Genomic DNA, 25,130 nt, shown 5'->3' with positions numbered 1-25,130 from the left:
TATGATTTGCCATCCTCGTGTAATCGGAATATTATTTCTCCTTCACACTTTTGTTTCAGACCTTTTGGTATTCATTCGAAATGCTATTGTGCACACTTTTACGTTACTGTTACTGAAACGATATCCTAACATCAAGTGAACGTACCAATATTTTCATTTAGCAATGATGTTTACATTCGGTGCAAAGGAAGGTGAAAAACTATAAACAGCGTTCGAGTACTTTTGTGTGCCACTTGTCATGAATGTTTCTAACAAATGTATCATAACTCCCGACTATATTATTGAATCGTTTTCAAATTTTACTGATATAATCTTGACACTTTCCCGTCGCTATAGATACCAAATTGTTTTAACAAATTAGTTTAGTACACCTCGTTGTATTAATTGAAATTTGTAAGTGTAATACTTTCGTGAGCCAGTGTGAATTATATAAAAATAAATGATAAATATAATCATAGTAAAAGTTAGTGTTTTAAAAGTTATTTTATAAAAATATTCGAACATACAAGAAAACAATGTATATATGCAGTATTATTATTTCAAAAAGATTAAATAATATTTTTGGCTTCAAAATATCTTGTAATTATTCCTCTTGTTATAAAATAGATCAATGACAATAAAATTTGGCAAAATTTTATTTTCATAAAAATATCGCTCTTATAGGGTGCATGAAAACTTTCATGACTAATACCAGCCTCTCAGAAGTAACAAGTAAAAGTCTGATCTTATTTAGGTTACAGCCTAAATCTAAACTTAATATTTTTCCAAATTTTACGTTAAATTACTTGAAATTTTATATCATTTCACCTTTTTTTCCCAGTCAGCCATTATAAATCGACAGGGCAATCAACGGGATGGTCACGCCCGATGCAAATCCTTTTGTCGCGAAGGTCGAAGAGAAGAAGAAGAAGAAGAACAAGAAGAAGAGAACGAAGGAATCCTCGAGGCACGTAGTGGGAGCCTTCAGGTGGCGTAGTAGATGTTGAGCGCGTACGGGAACTTACCTGCGTCACCGCTGCTGGAACTCTCGGTAAAGGACGGCGTGCCCTCTGTCCAGGTGGGCGTAGAGCCCTCGGCGCTGCCAGCGGGTGGTGTCCAGGTCAGACCCCCACCTCCTCGACTACTACCGCCGCTTTCTACGCTCAACGAAGATTTCGTTTCCCTCCCGCCGCTTCCGCTTCCGCTACCGCTGCTTTCCAAGTGTACGTCGGATATGCTGAAATATCAATCGAATACGATGTATTTAATTGTTTTATGTTTAGTATCAAAAATTACAAAATCACGAGTTCCATGTGAATTTCCAAACTTCTCAAGACTTTTACGCTGCTCGAAATAATTAGATGATTGCTATTATAGTTCTATCGTAAGAAATAAAAGCGAGAAGACAAAATTTTGATTAAAGACAAAATGTCTGGGCACACGATTGGGCATAAAGTGAAAGTGATACAGCAGACGATTCTTTAAAATTTCGAACAGTGTATATTTTGAGAATAAATTTTGTTTAATAAAGTTTAACGGTAGGAAGATCAGTGTGTCATTCCGATGCATTAAAGCATTGACGAGTTACGATTTTCATCGCTAAGTATAATTATCCACAAGTTTTTGGCTTCGAAGGACAGTCATCCTGTATTTTTGTAATTTAATTTGATATCAAATTCCATAGGGAATTTTTTTTTTTTTATTTTATTTTGGTTATTTTACAATTTGTCCTTGCGGACATTTAGTAAAGTGTTATATCTTGTTGATGAAGAAAAAAAATATAAATAAAAAAATAACATAGCATGTGGGCGGCTACCCCCAGCGGGGTGCCAGCTTCGTTTTTTTCTAAGTTATATCTTTTATGAGGTCTATTGGGTGTTTCCTTTTTAGTCCATAGGGAATTTGCAAATTATTTTGTTGAAAATACAAACAATAAAATCGCTGTATCATCTGGAAGTATACACGGTTGTTGTTGTCGTTTACAAATGTTAAATATTTTACATTTAATTTAATTGGATAAATACGAGGATTTCTTGTGGAAATTATGGAAGAAAATAGAAGTTCGCTCACCTCACGGCATCGTGATAAGTCTTTGTGAGAGTGACATGGTGCACAACCTTGTTCTGCTTGGAGTGAGCACTGCTTAGACTGCTCGCTAAGATCGTGGTCGGTGCACCCTGTTGAAGTTGACCACCAGAAGCCAAGGTCTGGTCATTTGAGCGCACTGCATCGTCAAAGGGCGGGGGCGGGGTGGAACAAGTGGAAGGAAGGGTGCCACCTACAAAAAGCGCACTACAGTTAGCCCTAATGAACACGATATATGCTTGCTTTGTCGTTAAGGGTTCTAAAGACAGGGGGGAGTCGTTAGCGTGGAAAGACCGCCCTTCAGAGGCGAAAAAATAAAAAATATTTCCAACAATTTTGAGCAAACCCGATATAATAAATATTTTTTACATTGTGCTCAAGCAAACAAATAAATAAATACACCCGTGTTAATGATTAATATTGCATTTTATATTCACTTTTACACCGTGTAAAATACTAAGAATATAATTTTCCACGATCAAAGTTTTGCACGTTATTTTATCGGGCCAAAGAAACGGATGTGAAAAATTGAAAACTACTTCTTTCTAACAGGAGACGATTGGGAAGGATTTGAATGCTACCTACTTGACGCTGTATTACCATTGATCACAGTAAGCAGTTGCTAAAAAATAAAATTACGAGCATTTCTAACGTTTATTAAACAATACACGGTGCGAATGAGATTCCGTTGCATAAGCGTACTTTGAACACTTTTTAATTAAATTTAGGCTATCGAATTTGCCAGCAACATTGCTGTTCGAGTAAATAATCGTGACGTTAGAAATTAATCGGTACTTCCTATTGAAGTCAGTTCGAATAAGCCATTCTAACTTGACGTAGTGGGACAACAGTTATACATATATTGCAATTCTAAAGCTACATTTACTTGCGTGTCTACAGAGGTGCACAAACAGTAAACTACTTAGCCAACATGTCATACGGCAACTTGATATTTTGCTCGGAGAAGGGTATTTGCACCGTAAATAGTACACTCGTGTGAACGTCCCTTTATTGTGGTACAAGAGCACACCATACAAACACACCAATAAGATTCTGTCCTGTTTACACAACCAAACGATGCACAACAGGACTGACAATTTTTAAATACACCTTTTAGATGTAGACGTAACTATTTGTAATCTTTTTCCTGGAAACTTTAATTTTTCATCTTCGCTCTTCGTAGGCAAAATAGATCGTTTATGGCATCACTTGTTTACTGTACTAGGCTTTCAAAAAACAGAAAAAAATTCTGGAACATTTCTACTAAATTATACAATCAGTCTTTAAAGGTTCGAATTAAATGTTAAATTAGAGGTTCGAAATGTTCGGGAAAAATAGAAATACGTTTCGCGGGAATTCTCCAGTGAAATACTGATCTGTTGCCTAGGAAGGGTTAAACGTTCAAACAATCGTCGACTTTTAATATTATAATAATCACAGTAGCTATCCCAAATTCTGTAAATACTAAATAGAATAAGATGGAAATATTTCAAAATATAATAACATTTAAAAATCTTTTCCGATTACGTTTTCATAAGTTACGTCTATTGTTGTCCTATCAACGGATAGAAGATCGCTACGCATGCAGGAATACAATATACTGCAATCGAGACCAGAAATAAACCAATTCTTACACGCACTACATTCTCAAACGTGGAACTTCTGCGTGCCGAGGACAGTCGGGCCCGACATTTCAAACGATACCTCGTCGACGCTATAAAATCGACGTCGATACGGCATCGAGCTCAGAGTATACAATAGAACAGTAACGACAAAGTGCATCATCTAGTGGTAGAAAATACCTAAACATTAAAACTACTAACTCCTTCGTTCTCATAGAAGTAATAGTGGGAAAAATATTTTTTTGTTTCTGCATGAGTCTTTGGTTAAACAAATCTATATCGTTACAAACTGACAGACGAGAGAGAGAGAGAAAGAGAAAGAGAGAGAGAGAGAGAGAGAGAGAGAGAGAGAGAGTGTGTGTGATGAAAGATGAAAAAACAGAAAGAATAACTCAAGGTGTATTTGCGCATGCGGGAGAGAGAAGTTTTTTTTAGAATATGCTAATTGAGTAATACTCCTTTCAGAATATGTTTCTCATTTTCAGGTTCCAAATAGAAACTTTCTTTAATTCTTCGCATCATTATGTTCCACGTTGTACATTTTTTAATACTTCAAATATCCTATTGATCCCTTAGATATTTTCATATTTTGGTCCCTTTACACCGATAAAAAATATTTTTAAGTTTAACATTAGCTTTCTCCTTGGTTACAACGTTTTCTTTTGAGACTTTCTGTAGCTGTGTAAAAAGGAAGTATTAGGTATCAAAATGTTTGAAGGATGCTCTTGAAACTCGCCTTTCGGTCTATCAGACTTGGTCAGAGATTTTAGAATATTAAAATTTTCGTTCTTGTCCTTTTTCAGCTGTTCGTTATATCTGGCATTCGATCTTGATTTTTCATATATTTGATCATTTACTCGATCTACTTGAACTTTATTAGGTACTACAAATGTTTTACTATTTCTGGTATCAATTTTTCTCACATTCTCACACGAATAAACCATGTCAATATTCTTCAATTTTATCGGAACCTCTTCATCAACTTTAGTAACCAAAAAGGTTCTCGTATCACTCTGAAGAACAATCTGGTTTTCTTTATTTTCCAACATTTTCACATCACTCGTCGACTTGTTCAAATTCCCATCATTCCCATAATCAGGTTTCGAAGACGAAGGCGCAGTTTCACCAATGTCTACTTTCCTCTTCTTCTCAAAATATTCAAAATTATCATTCACCCTCGTTGGATCTCTAAAAGGTTGCATTTTTGGCGATGGTTCAGGAGCCAACTTCTTCCTTCTCTTAGCAGACTTTTCTCTGATCTTTCTCAACAATTTGCTATCCCTCCTCCGATCCATGAGCCTCTGAACTTCGATCTTTTTCTCAGGATTCTCTTCTTGTTTACTTATCGTAGTATTCGATCTGTCCATCTTAGCAGCTTCGATTCTACCTTCGATTTTGTTTCTTTGCACCATCGTCGTGATCGTCGTGATCGAGGATTCCAGTTCCTTCTGCTTCCTCTTCATTAGCTCATAGTAGGTCTCCGAGTGCTTCTTATCCTTCCGCGACATTTTGTAGTTCATTAGTTCTGGTCTAGACGCAGGGTTCAAGAAGTACGTGAACTTGGCCATGTGATCAACCTTCGAGCTGGTGGTTCTCTTCTCTCCGCTATCTACAGAATCTTCAAGATTAGTTGAAATATTTTTCTCCCTTCGCTTAAAGTTCCCTCTCTCTGGTCTGAACGGACAAGGGCTGGTTCTAATCACGTACGAACCATCGACCTTCTCCACGCTCACGAATTCCTCCTCCTCTTCGTAAACATCCTCGGCCGGCCAACGGTCGTTCCAACGCATGGGCGTTTGTTCCTCGTGAATGCTTTGGAAGGCAGCTGCAGCCACGTCGGTCGTTCGATCGTGGAACATCAGACTGTCGTATCGCGGGGGTAGGTATGCAGGAGTTGATGTACGCGCATGCAACACGTTGGTATTGGACATAGAAGTAGTGAATGTATCGGTAGCATTTTTATAATCGGAGTAATAGTTTGCGGTGTTCGAGGTGGCGGTGGTAGTGGTGGTACCAGCGGAGAACAGCAAAGAAGAGGTAGTACACGTAGCGGCAGAGTAGATAGTAGAAGTAGTGACGGCGGACGCAGCAGAAACGGTGGAAATGTAATCGGGTGTGGGAAGATGGTGCAGGATGCTCGAACTTTCATGCAAGCGGTATCTCGTGATTATGGCTGCTTCGTCACCTCGGCTGGATGTCATCGAGGACGTGGAGGTGGCTGTTCCAGGGCCACGGTGCTCCTCAGAGGACCTCGTGGTCCTCGATTGACCGGTACCTCTTGGAGGAACAGGGGGTGGAATCTTGCCGGAGGGTACCAGATTTGGATTCGGTGGACTGGCGGCGGTCCTGCCCTTCAGGACGGCTGGGTAGCTCGTGACCTTGGCCGCTGAGGTCGTCACCGGTGGCTCGTGATGAGAAAGGCCTGGACCGGCGGCCAAGGTCAACGGAGGCGGACTCACCGGGCCCGCGGCGAAGTTCACGGGGGTGGAGGTGGCGATTGGCGCGGAACCGGTTGACATCACCGTGCTGGTCGTGCTGATCGCAGCGTCTGTCGGGGTTACTGTTTTCGTTGTGTCGTCCAGGATGGGCGGTTTCCAAGGTCGTACGATGGTGGCCGGAAACGGGTAGATCGAGTGCACGAGGGTTGCGTGTACAGCGACAACGGTGATCAAGTCGGGTAAAGAGACAGAGAGAGACAGAGAGATGGGGCAGACAGAAACAGAGAAGCTGGGTGAGTGAGAGGTCGCGTGGCGATAAGAATCGTGCAACGTTGCTTCGAGAAGTCGTTCAACCGAAAATCTTCGTATCGCGTGCGAGTTTGATATTCGCGGTGATTCATTTAAGTTGGGTGGAAATGAAACGTCTTTCGACGAAAAGCATTTCAGGCTTCCTCCGGGCAACTCTAATTATACCTATTAGTGAATCGACGACGACTTAGGAGGTATAAGTTATAAGATTTTATTTCATAATTTTAAATAAAATAGGCTAATCATTATTTTGCAAAAGTAATTTTTATATTAAGGCTATTGTGCAAGAAGGTTTAAATTGTTTAAGATTTCGAAGCAACGTGACATCGCTCGTTTAAAGAGAAAATATTAATATGTAAGTACGTAACAATAGAACAACGGATGGCTATCATTCGAGACTGCTTTATCAGTGATAGTGATTGATTCAATAACATTTCTAGATATCTCTTTCAATTTTATCACAAATATCCCTATTACATGTATCTTGTTATTGTTATCTCACTTATTCGTTCACCGTACTAGATGTAATAAAAATGTCGAAGATTCTTCATTGGACGTTTAATCGACACAAGAGAGACAACGATAATAAACGGATATTAGGAAAATAAATGATCGTATGAGACTCACCAGCCTTCGTGGGTGACGTAGCATGCATTGTCGAAGTTCCGGTTGTCGGCACCGCTAAACCACCATACAACACCATGTACCATTACCGTATCACCATGAGTGCGACTCTTGATCGGACAGAGAAACTTCCGCGTTTTTTCTCTCTTTCGACATTTTCTACAAAGCCATGTCCACGTTCTCATTGTTTTCATTGTTTGTGATCATACAGAGACCATCTACGTTGATTTATTGCTCTTCGATTTCCAAAGTCTCTCTGTCCAGTCACGGATCGAAGATGTCCCGAAATAAAACAGGGATTCGAGCAAGGGACGTTCGAGGCAAAACAGAGGATTCGATGGTCGGAATGCGCGCATTCGACTGACATTCACGATAGAAAGCTGTATACGTACGTTATTTGCGTCTGCAGATAGAATCAAACGGATTTTGATGGGACGATTGACAGGCGGATAAAGCCATAAATACTCAATATTTTCGATACGCAATAATTCACGATAGAATTGAATTGTATTCTTTGATATTTTTTTCTTTATTGTTGGCGATTTATTAAATTCTTCGATGTTATCGATTGTATCGGATTTACGAGATATTGTCACGCGATTTGGTTACTTTATAGTTTGTTGGCGAGCTTAAAATGATCAAATCAATTGCGAAATGAGAATGAAATTCTAATAAAAAATGTTTGTCTCGATGGGAACCATACTATTTCCCAGTTTTACTCATACGAGATCAAATTTAACCCTGCGGAGGTTGCGATCTAAAAACTGAATGGAATATATTTAATTTTCTTAATGTAGATACGATATAACATCAAAAAATAGATTATTAAAACAGACATTGGATTATTTCTGCTTATACATACTATAAAATCAGTAGGAATAAAGATATGCGCTACTCTTAGTAATTTAGTTTCTCTGCCTTTTTCTTTAACCCTTATTTCCACAGATTATACTCCAACACTCAACACACCAACAACGTATAACGTTATATAGTATTACGTTATAATGTATAACGTTATATAGTGATACGATATAACCTATAACGTTATATAGTATTACGTTATAATGTATAACGTTATATAGTGATACGGTATAACCTATAACGTTATATAGTATTACGTTATAATGTATAACGTTATATAGTGATACGGTATAACCTATAACGTTATATAGTATTACGTTATAACGTATAATGTTACATAGTACTATAGTATAACGTTATATAGTGATACGATATAACCTATAACGTTATATAGTATTACGTTGTAACTTATAACGTTCTATAGTGATACGGTATAACCTATAATGTTATATAGTATTAGGTTGTAACGTATAACATTATATAGTATTACGTTGTAACTTATAACGTTCTATAGTGATACGGTATAACCTATAACGTTATATAGTATTAGGTTGTAACGTATAACATTATATAGTATTACGTTACAACGTATAACGTTATATAGAATTACCGTGTAACGTATAACGTATAACGTTATATAGTATTACAGTATAACGTATAAAGTATAACGTTATATAGTGATACGTTATAACGTATAACGTTATATAGCATTACGTTATAACGTATAACGTTGTATAGTATTACTTTATAATGTATAGCGTTATATAGTATTATAGTATAACGTTATATAGAATTAACGTATAACGTATAACGTTACATAGTACTACAGTATAACGTTATATAGCATTACGTTATAACGTATAACGTTGTATAGTATTACTTTATAACGTATAACGTTGTATAGTACTACGTTATAACGTATAGTAACGTTATATAGTAATACTATATAACGTATAACGTTGTATAGTATTACGTTTTTCCTTTACTTCTCTGATTTTTTTTATATTTACGTTCCTCTCTACTTCCCCTCTCATTCTCTATTTTTTTCACTCCTGCTTTCTAGCCTTTCTTTCCTTTTCTCTACATCCCTCCCTTCCGTTGCACCATTTTTCCTTCTTTTTTAACTTCACCCTTTATTTTTTTACCCACTCAGTTTCCCAGTCTTTGTACTTTCATTATTGTGGAGATATGTTGTAACATCATCGCACGTATCTACCAGATGAACCGCGATTTCCGCAGGGTTAACAGGATCGTAAAATAATGGATTACCTACCAACACGAAATACGAACAGGCATACGTGATCAACACGTGAAAGCACGCGCGAGCAATCTTCGTAAAAGCGGCAGAATATCTTGTCAAAAGGAACGGCTGATACAGGATGGTCGCTCAATGGCATTTCGTGGCGCCAACACTGACAGGGATCGTGGTGAATGTTTTGGACACGGGGAACATTGGTACGCCGGATCTAAGTTTATTGCACTGATCGCTGTGCCTGACTACACATGTGAAATTCAGCGCAAAGCCAATAATAAAATCGTGGAAAGTATTCGTTCGTATAACATTTGCGGGATTTGCGGACCAGATCCAATTTCTCGACTATAATAATTGTAAAACGATCTTCTGCATGTTGCGATTGCAACTAACAAGTGGTATGTGTATTTCAAAAGTGACATTTTCAAAATAATTCAGTCCTGTGTTAGAAAAATATAGAAAGAATAAGAGTGGAAAATTACAAAAGTAATATTTCATTTTATTGTTTAGCCTTTATTATTTGTTAGAAGTTAAATAATTTTCTTGTAAGCTTGCGAATAATTCAGTGCTTTTTCTGAAGAACTTGTTGTGAGGTATACCATTCGTGAAATACACGTGCAAAGTGTTTCAAGTAAAAAGAGAACGAATAATAAGAAAACATCATAAAAATGATGTAGCTCATTGAAATGGTCCGGAAATCGCGAAACCTGCGGTCACGTGAGACCACGTGAAGCTTACGAAACGAATTAGAAACAGATATTGGAAAAGAATGAATTTCTAAGAAATATAAATCATTAAACAAACTCACCGGTTGAATCGAAGTCGCCGTCCAAGGGCCTGAGAGGCCTGGTTATGCTTTTTCTCTTCGATGGGGAATGTTTCAACGCTGAAACACATATCGATATGTTGTTAGTACCTTTGCAATCGACGTAGATGGAATCGATGTGCAGGATTAAGAACATCGATAATACTCATGGAAATCGGAACGATTAATTGGAAAAAAAAAGTCTCAGAACGGTGCCTATGTATCGTAAGGGGGATATCAAACGAGTTAATGCTACAAAAGCTGACGTCAGTACCGTAGCAAGTGTTAGCTTATGCGTGAAACGTCGTACTTGTTTTGAAAAAGTTCTTCGCTGCGCTTCGTGTACGCCGTGTATGTCGCGAAACGCATTACGCACGTGCCATTGCGTTACGGACTTTCTATTTTCGCACCGTATTTACTACAACACCGTATCGCAATTAATGCGCCTTGCATGGGGTTGTTCAGTATTATTAAGTTCAGTTAAGTGTAGATCATATGTATGTATATACTGTTTTTTCTACTTATCTAATTTTCAGGAAAATTCACTTGTACCATTTTTCCACTAAGTCTCTCGATTAATCCTTTGTGGTCCTATCTCGACATTTTATTATATTTCATCCGATTCTTTCGAATTTTTTGCGACATCGTCTTTATCATATAGAAGGTTTCCATTATGGAAATATATGATAAATATTATCTATATTTTGAGATAATACTCTGTCAATGTGATCAACATAATTTTCTATCTTATATCACATTATAGCAATATCCACCGATAAGAAACATCAACATTTACTTGTTCATTATAGATAAGTAATTGTTAATCATTAAATATTAATTTAGTGTTAACACTAGAACCACCGCACAGTCAAATCGACAGGTTTTACAATTTTATTTTAAAATTCCTACTTCGTGTTATATTTTTTCCGCAATGATGTAATGATTTTCGTAACGATAACTGAAAGAATAATATAATGAATTTTATTCTGTTTTTTATGTACTCGAACTGAATATAATTTTGTATCAAGGTCACTTATACCAATACCAGTCAAAGTATAAAAGTTAACCAGTTTCCTCGTTTTGTACAACTTGCCATGTTTTTTAAATTTTTATCATATGATATGATGACATCAGTAATCAGGAAAATTCCCGATCGATCGCTAAATCGCTAGATGCTAACGCTAACAATACCACAGCAGCCAAAATGACTAGTCCTACAATTTTATAAATGTGTCAAAATTCATTTAGGGATCATGATCCCAGATGGATTAATAATACCAAAAATATATAAATAATAAAATAATAGATCAATAACTATAGAAATATTCTATTATTACGTCTTTTTTAAGAAATAGAAATAGCTTGGTGTTAACTATCGGTAGTTCTAGTGTTAATTACACTATCAATAACTAAAACATAAAACCACATCCAAATTACCAACAGGTCTTTGAACACGTTACAATAAAATGTCGAATATTACACATACCACAAAGCGTCAACTATTCAATTTTTCTTCAATTAAAAATTCCAATTTACTTGCTATGAACACCCATGTAAAGTGAATCTCGCTACAGCACTGCTTGTCACGGCTAAGTCTAATAAACTTTTTCTCCACAACGTCTGGAGCTACGCTTCTTTGATCTCTCTACGTTATCGGACTGGGGTAGGCACAAACGAAACTACTACTGCAAAACGAGGAATTACCCTCGTCTGTTCATCTAATCTCCTCGCCAATATCTACGACATATCGATAGTCAAGCTGACACAACACCGAAAGCTTTTCTATTTTTCCCTCTTACTATCGATCCGACTGATCTAAAAGCAAGAGGGCCTTTTAGTCTTTCTATAATCATCAGAGTTCGAGTTACGTGTGTGTCACTTGTGCTACACGCTACATTTTCTTTGTTGTACATGTCTCTGTATGTACATACAATAGCGGACAGAGAAAAGTTTAAAAGTTTAAGTGACTTTCCTATTAAATATTTTTTACTATTGTACGTTGCAGACTATTACCTGTTCTTGTCAAATGCGATTTTCTTTTGTAAAATTATGATAATTTTCATACCATTTAACTGTTTTTTGTCCGTTACTATATGCATATATATATATATACGTACATGAACACAGTGGCGGCGTATCGTGGCGAACAGACGTTCACAAATGTTCGATCGATCGCGATCGGTGAACATTTCTAATCGCTAGAACACGCGTGACCACGGCTTCTATTGGTTTCTATCAGACTGTATCGCTGTATACGTTGTGTTCAGGTCTGATTAGAATCCGGACAACAAAGTTAACTAGAACGAGCCCGCGAGTCTCGACAATGTGCTACGGATCTCTGGGAAATTATTCTCATGTACGGGAGGGAAACGAACGGCAGAGCTAAGGCACGCAACCAGACGTTCTTTTCTTTTCTTCAGCATCGTTGAGTCGATTATGGGAAGAATTTTCTCAAACGGTTTCAATTGGACCATAGAAATAGTGTTCATGCTATTACTTCTCAGCGTTTTTCTCCTGTGTAATTGATAAATTCATGAGAAATGCAGAAAAGGATAAAATTTTTGTATAAATATTATTATATAAATTGCACGTAGTACTATTCCTTACGCGTAATATGATGGTCTAAATACATTTTTGAAATTTGTGATGGCTTTGTCATGGACCAAGCTATGATTAAGTGGCTATAATTTTCGTTTCATCGTATGAAAGAGGTTGATAATTATTGAAGTAATAATACTCGATGCACTGGGGTCCCTTGCTGTTTGTTATGCCTTTAATGTTCAAAACAATAGAAATTTGTTATCCAATAAATGTGTCATAAAATCCTCAAATTCTATCGTGTTATAGACTGTTGAATTCGTTTCAATAATCACTTTCATATAATATACGAAGAATTATATGTAGCTGTATCAATAACATCCATAGTCTCGTCATTATGACTTGGATGATGATTTGAAAAAAATATATTCGATCCATTCTATATTACTTATCATAAGAAATACTAAACTGCATTTTGTCCTCTTCTACCTTCTCTCATAGATTTATCGCTCCTAAGAAAAACCATAATACGTAATACTGTGAACACTGGGTGTAACTGTGTAATTTTGTGATTGCAGCAAAAAGAAGCGAATAAAGGTGCACTTAACACCGTCGTTCTGCTTTTCACAACTGGCATACGCAATTTGACAGTATGTTTCGATATTGGGTTTAAATTCGTGGTTATCATAGCTAAAAACAGGGCGATGTGTGAGTATGCGAATATATATAGTGTGTGGATTATGTTCTAGACAAAAGTGTTCCTAACGAAAATTCGGATATACGTCATCTAAATCGGCGCTACGATAATAAAATCTCGATCGCGATTATAAATGGGATCGGATAGTGGTTCCTTAGATGCTTTTCGAGAGGAGGGTGACCTAGATTCTGGCGGAGAAAAAGGGTCATTGATCAAGAGTTGGGTGATTACTTGGTGTACTTGAAAAATTGTGAACGTGTCGAAGCTTAAAAAAGAAGGACGGAAAGAGAAAAGTGTGAGAAAGTGATAACAAGAAAGGGAGAGAATTCGAACCAGGCACGCAGATCTCACGATGCAAAAAGCAATAGAGAAAATCAGAACGAGGGCGGAAAACTCGATCAAATTTTTTCTACAACTTCTGCACTCCTTTCTTTTGCCAACTATACGAAATTATTGAAACATTAAGTATATAAATATATATATATATAAATTATGAATTTATTTTTAAAGATTTTCTCGATATAATCAGCAAAGATGTTCGGAGTACATTTTACATATCCAATGTATAAATTATCTAAAATTACATTTGCAATATCAAACGTATATACATGTGTTCACATAGTGTTGGAAAGTTCGATTAGATAAAAAGAGAAGGACAATCAAAGAAGCGTTGCAAAGATGAATTCTTCGAGTGTAAATTTTCTATTTGGAAAAGAGTGTCTAGTTATGAAAGAAAAAGGTGACGGTGAGTATCGAACACTGGCAAAATACAAAGAGAGATTAAAGATAAAGTAACAAGGGAAAGAAAAATCAAAAAGAAGACTCCAAATCCACAAACAATAAGCATATCACAGAAGATTAACGTTATATACAATATTCAAGGGAAACAGATTGCAGTTACACGTAATTCCATTTCAATGTAATCGTTTTAAAGTTAAGATTAGATAAAAAAAAAAAAAAAAAATAATAGATGGTTGCAAAGGAAGCATTTTACATTTACGATCTTTCTTACTTACAAGTAAATATGTGTAACATCTTAAATCTACGATTCACAAATGCTAAAAAAAGATTGGTTTCACATGCCAGACAATAGATACAGGTAGATCTAGGAAAAACCAGTACTCTGAAAGTTCTACGTTTCTGTGGCTACTTGAATTTCAATATAGAAAAACTCACTTTGAGCAAAGACTGTATTTGCGAAAAAACAGAAAAGCGCCTAAATTAGTTGAAACTCGATCGGATACAAATAGAAAGAATATTGATAGTTCAGTAAGTATATAGAACAAAGAAATATAAAATAAAACACAGACCAAAGGTAAAATCGATAAAAAAGAAAAAAAAACCAGCAATACGACGATAGAAAAATATCGTGGAGCAATTTAAGGGACTCGAAGGTACAACAAACCAGATCGACACCAGAAAGAGAGAGAAAAATGTGTACGCATACAAGCATATATATAAACGATCGACGTTAATTTATTTAAGAGAGAGACACAAAAAAAGAAAGTTAAAAAAGTTAAGAGAGAAATAAAAAAACACAACTATACGTACAACTATACAAAAATGGACAGACAGATGGACGAACAGACAGACAAAGTTACCTATGTAGCTGGTGACGAGGTTACGGAATTTGCGATGATTCCCCTTAATCTCAGGCAGGTCCACTTTTGGTATTCGATTTTCGAGTTTCGATCGGTAGCAGGTCAGATCAGGTCATTGGGGGTTGACACGAAAAGAAGTGCACGGGACACAAAAACATCAACATTTAGCTAACTCCGTACTTAAACATCTTTTATATATACCGGAATTATTAAAACGATCGATAGATCATAGGGACTGTCGAGAATCAAAATAGCAACATAAAGGAAAGCGTGGTTTACGGTCTTGCCTCGAAATAGAATCGTAGATCACAGAGAGAGAGAGAGAGAGAGAGAGAGAGAGAGAAAGAGTGTGGATGAGAGAGAGAGAGACAGAGAGAAGGAGAATGCGACGGTAACAGAGTATCATTCATGATCTTGTAAATTAAACGATTAAATGATTAAACAAATAAATACAGTGTATCGTTTATCTTTTTACATGTTCTATCCTGAGTTAATTTAAATTTCAACGATTGCAGATTCTCATCTCCATGCTTGATTATTCGAACGTGTAAATACATTTATTTATTCTTATACATATGTTCTTTTTACTTGTGAAACTTTAATTTGTAAAATGGTGATCTGAATATCAATTGTATGGTAAGAGCACGAAAACGATTTGTTTTTTATTAGAAGTAGCGGCTCGTTAGTCCCACTGAGGTGTTTCTCAGGGAATAACTTTCTGTTTGTGGCGTGAGTTCACGGATCTTAAATATTACTTAATTAATTCGAAAGATGTTAACTCAAATTTTATTGACTTTTAATTCAGCTATAATATCTCACGTTACGTTCGCATTAAATGAGGTGATTTTTTAAGAACATGGATTAATAATGGTACCGTAATAAATAGATCGCGTAATACAAACAAATTCCGCGTTTTCGTTCGAATAATCCACATTGTCACGCTGGATATTTATTTGTAACGTATCTTCAGAACCAAAAAAGAAAACTTATGGCAATTCGAATAAATTGGTCATTTCGATCGAACGAAAGATGTACAAAAAAGAAAGAAAAGCAAAGGGATGAAAGAATATTTTTATAGCATCGAAAAGATGATGGAGGTAAGGGGGATCGATAGAAAATCGTCTCGTTGATCTTTTTGTTCTTTCATGAATTGCGTACTTTAGTAGGTGATCGCATCGCAAAGTACACGTGGTAAACAGGTGGCGATTAAAACCCAAACGTATATACGTTTAAACACAAACAACAAACACATCGCATGATATGCTATTTAAGACAGTACATAAAGTGTCACGCGACGGTATAGTGCAGAAAATAAAATCTTATAGATGAGCCCATGACTACGATGAAGGAAACGTGAAGAGTTATAATGGATGACGAGATAGTGTTTGATAGTAGTATACGTTGCAATAAAGCAGTAATATAGCGGTGATGGTAATGGTAAATAGTAATGGGAATATTGATTGATAAAATAAATATCAGTAGGAAAAGAAAAAGAAAGTATAAAAGCAGAATGATAAATGATGATCAGAGAAAAATGTGAACAAATAAAACATAATATGTACGGGTAGGCTTTATAAATGAAATGAAGTTGTAAACAGCGAAAATGTTTATTGCAAAATATATAAATATGTACATTGGTGTCCACGTTGAGCTGATAGCTGAATATTTTCACAATAAAAAAGAACGTGTATCTACTTCTACCATTTAATTCTCTCTCACATTCTCTCTCGTGTACTCTCTCTGATACATCCATACCATAGATAGTACTAACTAGCTTTGCCAAAATATACTCGACTATACACGCCGTAAAGGATTTGTTTAAACTTTACAATGGATCGCACAAAATTATTTCATATTGTATAACTGTCAGTGATACTTAGAAATGATTACGGTAAATATGTATATAAAAGATTTATAATCTTTCTTCTTTGGAACTGTATATATCGTTAACAAATTTCGCAATTATTAATATTATACGATTTTTATATTTATTATTATATATAGATTATTATAAGAATTTTGTGCGATCTATGACATTGTTTTGATAGCAGGCTTCAGCAAGTCGCCAGTGATTGCTCTCTCGCGTGTTCGTAAAATAGAAACCTCTGTAATCCCGACCCATTTACTATTTTGTACACTACTAGGAACACGTGGAAATAGTTTTACAAAACTTTGGCACGTTCATACGATAACGATTAAGGAACTTCGACGATGGGAAAACTTGACTGAAAATCACTCGATACACGTAGGGCATATGTCGTTAAAAATTCTATTCATATGGGACGGTTACGTTCCGGAGACAGAAATATTACGGAATTGTCTTTACAATGATGCGCTTCCCACAAAAAACTTATGTTTTATTATCGATTTGTCTTTTCTTTTATCTATATACGATTGGATTGTAGTCGCTGCTAGTGTTTCTCGAGATGCTTCGATAATCTACGTGCGTTACTTAGCAAAATTTTGCTCGACATTAGCGGAATTACCAGCAACAAAATACTCAGCTACGTGTGTGGACACCAGTGGATTGATTACTTTATACTCGTGAAATGGCATTTTTACTAAACATCTCAAGATAAAAAAATGATTGTTTGCAAAACGAAATGTGAAGTGAATAATGAGATCGAATGTTAAAACGAGCAAAATAATGAAAAACGAATTGAAAGAACGTTATGAAATTGAACGAAATTAAAAAAATATTAAGAAACATGTGTGCCGTGTTAGCAATTAGTTACACCACAATACAAAACCCAAAAGTGACCAACTGACATTCAATAAACCCAGGATATTTGACCGATAGCGTTGCTTTATCAAGGAGATGCAGGTATCCGAAAAATCGACGTCGAGGCTGCCAACTATATTCTCCGAACATTAATTAATATTGTCGCATATATACTATACGTACACGTAAAACACAATTTCATTTAAAAAACTTTCCTAAAATTCGATATGAGACGCAGTCAAATGCGTACATAGTTTTCGGATATCCGCACGGGACTTATCGCATTCTCTGCAGTCACTTAATTACCTTAAGTCACTATTACGATTATTAGAATCTTTTTGGACGGCTAAATTTGTCTGTGATAAATAGTATGATAGAAAGAAATTGATATTCGCTCATTCTCGCTTCGAATAGCTCTTTTCTTTTCTTAGTAGAAAAAGAAATGGAAAATAAATCGAAAAATAAAAATAAAGGAATGATATGTGTGAATGGAATCGATGGAATTGAAAATTTACATAATCGAATGATCCGCTGATAATACGATTCGATAGTGAACTTATCATGCATTACGAACAAATAAAATAATGTTTCACTGAATCGAATAAATAAATTTAAACGTTCAGTGATAGCGCTTATATAATAAGAAAGCTAAAAAATATATATAGTTATACGTAACTCTAGCTTATGGCTTACGGTTCTATACAAATTGGAATCTTAAACAAGATCATTACATCGCTACTTAATTGTAAATGGCAGAATTATGCACGTAAATATATAAGTATCATACATTTTTGAGCGTTTTACCCTTAGAAATTTAATTTTTCCGAACTCTCGTTCACCCCCATTTACCTATCCATACATTTAAAATATGTTTCAAAGATTTTTTCATTTTTTTTTCATTTTTTTTCTTTTTTTTAATAAAAAGTACTATGCGATAACATTGTATTGTTTATAATGTTGAATCACAGTAATTGATGCTATTACTATAAACAGAAAAATTCAATTAATCACGTTCAGCTGGTGATAAAAATACTTGTCGTTATAATTTCTACTTAAAGCTTAACATTTTTCTTGTACTTAACGCTTTATACGATATATAGCTAAATCGATTTGACGAGATACTACGAGAAACGTCAGTCAATATTAATGAACCCAAAAATATAACGGTAAGTAACTCATTAAAAAAATTGCTTACAAATTAAGAATGAGCCTTGTTCAGTGTTAACATTGAGGTCAAATTTGTTAGAAGAGGCTGATTAGGATGGTACTTACGTGATGGTATTTTCTTGAATACTGTCTTCGCCATGAAATCTTGGAAACGTTGCGCGTAAAAACCTGGCCGATGTACAGACACAGTATCCTGCAAACAAAGATAATTCACATCTTTTAAAATATATACAAAACATATATACAAATATATACAAATGAATAACAATATGGTACGTTTATTTATAAACAATCATAGAAAGATCGATCATCGTAGGAAAAATAAGGCAGGTCTATAGAACTTACACCATCGTGTATCATCGACTTCCAAGTATGTTCTAATTTTTTCTTAAGCCTGTAACTTTGCAAAATGTCAATAATACCAAGGAAAAGTAGAAGGCGTTCGCCGCGGGCATTACGAGCAGGAATTCCACCTGGACTGCTAGGAACACGAACATAATTAAAATCACGTTACTAGAGCACTCGTTTTATATACAATCGTCGTGCGAGGAAATGAAAACATGATACTCACGGTACATCGTCCTCCTCGTCTATCGGCTCGCTTTCAGCCTGAATACTCTCCATAGCGGTACTGTGCGCAACCAACCTTTGTCGATTTATGCTTCGTGATCGGTTCAGAGCGCTGGCTCCTATTCTGTCCTCTCGTTCCCGTTCTTTTTCTGCTTGAGTAAGTGCTGTACTCTCACCTCCCACTTCACCGACTTCTTCCTCCGCACTCGCTGATAATCTCTGCTCCTGCTATGATAAAAAAATTGTGCTTTATATCCTTGATAACGAGCAATAATATTTTCGTATAACTTCTATTATATTTACCGCTTTTTCTCTTGCAGCCTGGTCGAGGTTATGAAGACCAACGAGTAAAGAGTAATCCATGATTTTAAAGCTTTCCAACACCCGACAATCTCTCTGAATAGTTTTAACTAGGGCACTATACGTGTCTGCCTCCAAAAAGATCCCTTCCGGATGGTGTTCCATGAAATCTAAATCTTTGTATGTTGGAGAAGATTTAGATCTTTCTGATTTCGATGCCTACAAATCACAGGAATATTTCATTAAATTCGTTGGAAAACTGTTCACAAAGCCGACATAAATATTTCAAAGTTATGAACCTTTCTCTTGTATGTTGATCCTTTCAAGTCATACTTTTGATGCAATTTCACCGACGAGGGCAGAAGATTATTCATAGCGACTAATCTAACATTTTTACTATTACACCGATAGCAATACAATCCGAAGAACTTTGGCAATAATGTCCTTGGATTTTGATTTAGATTCTACAAAAAAAAAAATTATTTCTTCAATGATAATCTTTTATATAAAGCTACATTATATTTAAAAAGATATTCGAACTCACCATATAATATCCTGGAAGAAGCGTCTGTAAAAATTCTCCTTCTTTGTGTTGTACAGTCTTTATGATGAACTCGTCATCATCTGTTAGATAAAAGATACTTCCACTAGCGCCGGGGTTTGACAATTCGCGTAACGGAGCGCTACACATCGACATCTGAATATTCAAATGGTGTCGTTAGATGTACGCTAATTAGCAAACAAATAAGACGATGACCGTTTACGGGCAGAAACATACGGAATTTGAAATCTATTGTACTCTTTCTTAATTTATTTACGATAACAAAAGAAAATAAAACAAATATACGTAGACCCTAATTTATACTTACCAAAAAATCATCCGGTTGAATGCCAAAGAGATCCCGAAAGTAACGAAATGCAATAGGTGCGTAATTTTTGAACTTAAATTCCGAAAAATGATGAGCTGGAGTGTGATTGGATCCCTCGCTTGGGAAGTTCGTCGTTTCTACAGTCATGAAATCTTGCATCAGTAAATCACGCTCTGGTTTACTGGCCAACCCACCGACTGCATGTTGGATGCCTAGCTGGATGGAGCCCATGATTTGTGTCGTTTGGATCTAGAATGTGAATGAAACACAATAGTAAAACCTAGCTTTATTTGACCCTGAGTTTAATGTATTTTTGAGGCTAATAATAATTTTTCATTTTTGTTGTTATTCATCAAGTTCATGTCCCAAGGTAACGTGTTATTGTTAGCCTTGGCATGTATCTCTTTTCTGATTGTTATCATTTTAACAATAAGTTGTTCAATGAGATTCATCTATTTATCCTGCTGCCTTATATTATCAGACTATTTACAAAACGATAAAACACAATATTTCCGTTTTTCTTCAAAATACCTTTTTGTACGTGATTTCACCTCCCACTCCAACTCTCCTGTGGCCGATCTTTCTCTCTCGCTCCGATTTGTTCCTCGACACCCCCACAGGGGTCTTGGGGCCCGTGGTGCCATGTTGATTTACCGAGCTCTGTTACAAAGGAGAAACACGTCATTCTATCCTAACACTGTAAACACTGTACATACCTCTCTAATCTACAAATTACGAAAAAAAAATTCTACTCGCCTGTATTTAATTACGGAACTAAATGTTAAAATATATTAAAATTAATAAATAATGGATTAGTATACGAAAGCTGAAGATATCGATGTAAATGATTAACCTCGAAAATAAGATAGCGCAGGAAAATTACTTTACTCGCGTTCGCTTTGCTCTCCATAACATCTCATCGCTTAAAGATCCTTTATTTTAAATTTTTCTTAAATTTGTTAAATGAAAGCATGCTGCAATGTCGCGTCGAATGTTCACTGTTCATCGAGGCATAAGAAGAAGCACCGAAGAAGAAATACACGGGCATGCGTCATTCGAATGAATAATTACACAACTATTCTTGTCTCCAAAGACCGGTGGTACACATAATACATCTCGTCGCAAGATGAATTCAACCATCTTATTGAAAACGTTGCTATTTTGAATCAATGATTTCAATTGTCGGACGTTCCCGCGCGTTTTTTCCCAGAAAATCTCGGCGAACGTTATAATAGATGATAATACTCGATAAAACAACGATTTAATCGATCTGAGAATCAGCCAGTATCTGTCTCGTTTATCGACCATAGTCGCGATACGCATCGAAGATATATCGATTACACGTGCTGGCGCGAATATAGAATCTTCGATCTTGACAATCGAAATGTCGATCGTGAATGAAACAGATGATGAATGGCTGCATGGGTTGTATAATCGAAAAGAATCGAGGCGTTCTGTATCGATCGATTGTTCAGAGATGACACGAGACGCGACAAAATTGACATGTTGAGTGAAATGATGCTTTCAAATGAAATAAACATGTGAAAATATAGAAGTAGCAGAGAGATAGCGAGGATTTTTCTTACATAATGTCCACCTGCATCTGTGAAGCATATTTCCGTGTTTGAGAACGTTACTATGTTACCGGGCGCTGATTCTTTTTTTGCTTGAAAATAAATTGCACGGGATTCAAGCGTTTAAACATGCACGCGCGTTACATGATTAAGGAGCGCGTTGCTTTATATAACGTTCTATTACATTTATTGCTTGTTATATTATAACACCAGTTTTAAATAAATATTGTTCTCTTTACTTAAAATGCCCTATATTTATCATTTCTAAACTACAGGAAACTGATCCATTACTGTTTTTGTGTCATCTTTGTTTTAAATTAGAGCCTGTATAATATAATTTTACTTTAGAGGTATAAGGAAATTCCACATACTTCAATATATATATAAACCACTAACGGATTAAAGTGATTAACTCGACTTATTGAAATCTTTGAAATTTTAGTAGCAAAGTACTTGATTGATGCTTATCTTATATAATTTCATCAATATTCTTTACTTTCTGCTTTGTAGAGTTGATCGATTTAGCAAATGTGTGGTTCGTATCTTGAAAAATGAAAGAATTATATATAAAATTAAGGAGGGTAGTATATGTAGAAAGATTTCACGCAATATTATTCTTATATAATGCAAATTTTCATATCTCGTATATATGACCTGCACTATGATTTGCAAACAAGAATTTTTAATAATTTAATCGTTGTTAAATTTATAAATAAATAAATGATTAGAACGTAAGGACGATAGTCGCCAAGTTGAAAGTTGTCACGAGAATTTTGATAGCGATGCCTACGTAAAAGTGTTTATTACTTATCTCCTGCTTTCGTCCATCTCATACACTGAGTTAGAGCATGCAAGTGTCAACGATAATATCTACGGAACGCGCGTGAAACAAAAATTTGTTCACGGGTAGCACACCGTATCGAAAAAAGGGCAAGATTTGTACGCTTTTTACTTACTTCAAATGTTGTCACCTTATCCCCTGTAGATTTACCTGTAACAAATCGAAAACAACATGTTTGTTACACGAAATAAGGTCACGTAACAGTCGACTCTCGACGTGCACGCCGTAATATATATACGTATACATATTACGTTGGCGTCGGAAGGAACGAAAGTCCCGTTTCTAATGTGAGTAATATCAGAGGAACCATGCATGTAAAGAAAGAAAGATCGCACGCTTAAAATGACCAACCGAGTCAATCGCGTGTATTCCGGGAAAGAAGCGAGAAAGTGGAACGTTAACCGAGTTCAAAAACGAAAGTCGTGCACACGGTGATTGTGACGCGGATTCACTATTGACATATGTAAGTCTTGGTACCGTTGCTCCCGTTACCATTAAATTTCAGCCCCTGTACAAGGCTTCAAAAGGTAGATTCATTCAACTTTTTTCTGTTTGAGAACTCAGTTTTCCACGTATAACTTTCATTCATACTCGGACCGATGTTATTTTCGTGAAAGTTCATTCGGTAGTCATCTTCTTTGTGTTTGTAACGCGATAGCGGCAGGAAAATTTAGTCGTACTTTCAAGGCATTTTAAGGATGATTCATAAAAAAAAATTGGAAGAAAAGTATGTCTGACAGATAAGTACGATTTTTAGAAGTTCGGTGCCACTATACGGTACGACTGGTGACACCCATCAGCTGTCAAATAGCGAACTGGATTAAGCACAGTGTAGCCCTGAAAGAGCATATTGGGTTGTCCGGTTGGCGACTTAACAAAGGACGGAACGTAGTGCGGGCATGCGGAAGCGAAACGAAAATCCGATCGGGTAAAATCGATCGATCACGCCTATCTCGTCACGTCTCGCGGCGCAAATGCCCCGCACACCGCGAGAAACGATACCCGTTGTTATAGGCGTTTGAAATCGCGTTGCTTTTATAGGTTAAGTCGTGACACTTATCCGAGAACCAACAAAGGACTTTTAACGTGGATAAAGGGCTACTCACTGTCCTCGTCCGCGTACTGTTCTGGCCTGAGATGATCCTCCGTGGCCTGTGCCGGGCCAGAGAAGCTTGTCTCGACCACTTCGATCACGTCCACATTGTCGCCTGAAGCCATTTTGTACGTACGTGCCTTCTTTCAATCGACCGAGCGCACTGACTCACGTACGACGACGACGATCTTCCTGACAGTTTCGCGAAGGCGCCTCCTCTATCGTCGCTTTACATGGCAGCATCTTTCGAGTTCGAGAAACACGGCACGTTCAAGCCGACATATATGTAACGCGCACTCCCTCACGAAACATTTTTACGTTTCACTCGCGTGTCGATCGTTTCACTACGGTAGAGAAAAAAATGTCAATGATAGACGGCCTCAAAGGCTCTCCAGCTCCGGGCTGAGAACACCCACGAACCTCGGAGCACCTCCGGCCTCCCTGCTCTTCGTCTATTGACCGGACGCCATCTTGCCCAGATTTCATCGCCATCTAGTGGAAATACCTGCAAGCTACACGTACAAGATGTCTTTATCGTAATCGCGTGTGTTTGAATGACGTATAGTGTACATATCTTTGTAATATGTATGCATGTAAAGTGTTATCAATTTGGCAAGTTGAAGAAAATGAAGTGAATAAATTAGAGAATGACTGCTAAGAATAAAAATTCTGTTTACAACATGTTCTCGTTTTAGACATTTACCTACGGTAGATCTTTCGTCGTTCGAAGAAGCGTTATTTCAGCGAAAAATCTTGAATAAGATTCGATGACCATATCGAGCTAGAAATAGAAATTGTCTCATGACAGATAAAATAAAAAATAAATATAAGTAATTAGTGACGAACAATAAGTCTAACGTTGTGCATGTAAAGGCGAAAATCTGTATCTACATATCTTTTATCAATGAACACGTGTGGCATTAAACGACACTAGAATTACGATAAAGTTGTTACGTGTACGAGATTAAAATTACGTTACATTATATGCAGCATCATGCATGACACGCAATTTATATCGATTTATAATAAACCATAATTTTTTTATATTTTATGTTGCGATTTGGAAACCACACAACATTCTATTTTCATTTCTATTTACAAATAGAAAGTCTCTATATTTGTGCTTCTAAATTAATAACACTGAATATAGCAATAGATAGTAACGATATCGATCTTGAAATTG

At 36.2% G+C, this 25,130-nt stretch overlaps 1 protein-coding gene across 16 annotated transcripts in view; it reads right to left on the bottom strand.

The window, feature by feature from the left end:
* Nucleotides 1–24,467, bottom strand: part of LOC132910324 (phosphatidylinositol 4-phosphate 5-kinase type-1 alpha-like) — a 40,561-nt gene extending 16,094 nt beyond the window's left edge. For 2 of the 16 annotated variants that reach the window (XM_060965934.1, XM_060965933.1), the window contains exons 1-17: nucleotides 23,961–24,441; nucleotides 22,970–23,004; nucleotides 20,971–21,099; nucleotides 20,440–20,688; nucleotides 20,115–20,267; nucleotides 19,870–20,034; nucleotides 19,574–19,789; nucleotides 19,272–19,498; nucleotides 19,046–19,181; nucleotides 18,806–18,893; nucleotides 14,812–14,874; nucleotides 14,387–14,398; nucleotides 9,979–10,056; nucleotides 7,061–7,114; nucleotides 5,872–6,246; nucleotides 2,050–2,257; nucleotides 1,005–1,216 (exon numbers count right to left, since the gene is read on the bottom strand). In XM_060965934.1, the coding sequence (XP_060821917.1) occupies nucleotides 1,005–1,216; nucleotides 2,050–2,257; nucleotides 5,872–6,246; nucleotides 7,061–7,114; nucleotides 9,979–10,056; nucleotides 14,387–14,398; nucleotides 14,812–14,874; nucleotides 18,806–18,893; nucleotides 19,046–19,181; nucleotides 19,272–19,498; nucleotides 19,574–19,789; nucleotides 19,870–20,034; nucleotides 20,115–20,267; nucleotides 20,440–20,688; nucleotides 20,971–21,099; nucleotides 22,970–23,004; nucleotides 23,961–24,072 (2,512 nt within the window). In that variant the 5' untranslated portion in view covers nucleotides 24,073–24,441. Of the gene's footprint in view, nucleotides 1–1,004; nucleotides 1,217–2,049; nucleotides 2,258–5,871; nucleotides 6,247–7,060; nucleotides 7,115–9,978; nucleotides 10,057–14,386; nucleotides 14,399–14,811; nucleotides 14,875–18,805; nucleotides 18,894–19,045; nucleotides 19,182–19,271; nucleotides 19,499–19,573; nucleotides 19,790–19,869; nucleotides 20,035–20,114; nucleotides 20,268–20,439; nucleotides 20,689–20,970; nucleotides 21,100–22,969; nucleotides 23,005–23,960 lie in introns of all 16 variants that reach the window. The other 14 variants (XM_060965929.1, XM_060965940.1, XM_060965923.1 and 11 more) reach the window with 13 other exon arrangements.
* Nucleotides 24,468–25,130: the final 663 nt, after the last annotated feature.

This window comes from Bombus pascuorum, chromosome 9 (genome assembly GCF_905332965.1).
Source record: "Bombus pascuorum chromosome 9, iyBomPasc1.1, whole genome shotgun sequence".
Taxonomy (NCBI): domain Eukaryota; kingdom Metazoa; phylum Arthropoda; class Insecta; order Hymenoptera; family Apidae; genus Bombus; species Bombus pascuorum.
The sequence above is the reverse complement of the archived record's forward strand: the minus strand, read 5'-3'. Positions and strand labels throughout refer to the sequence as shown.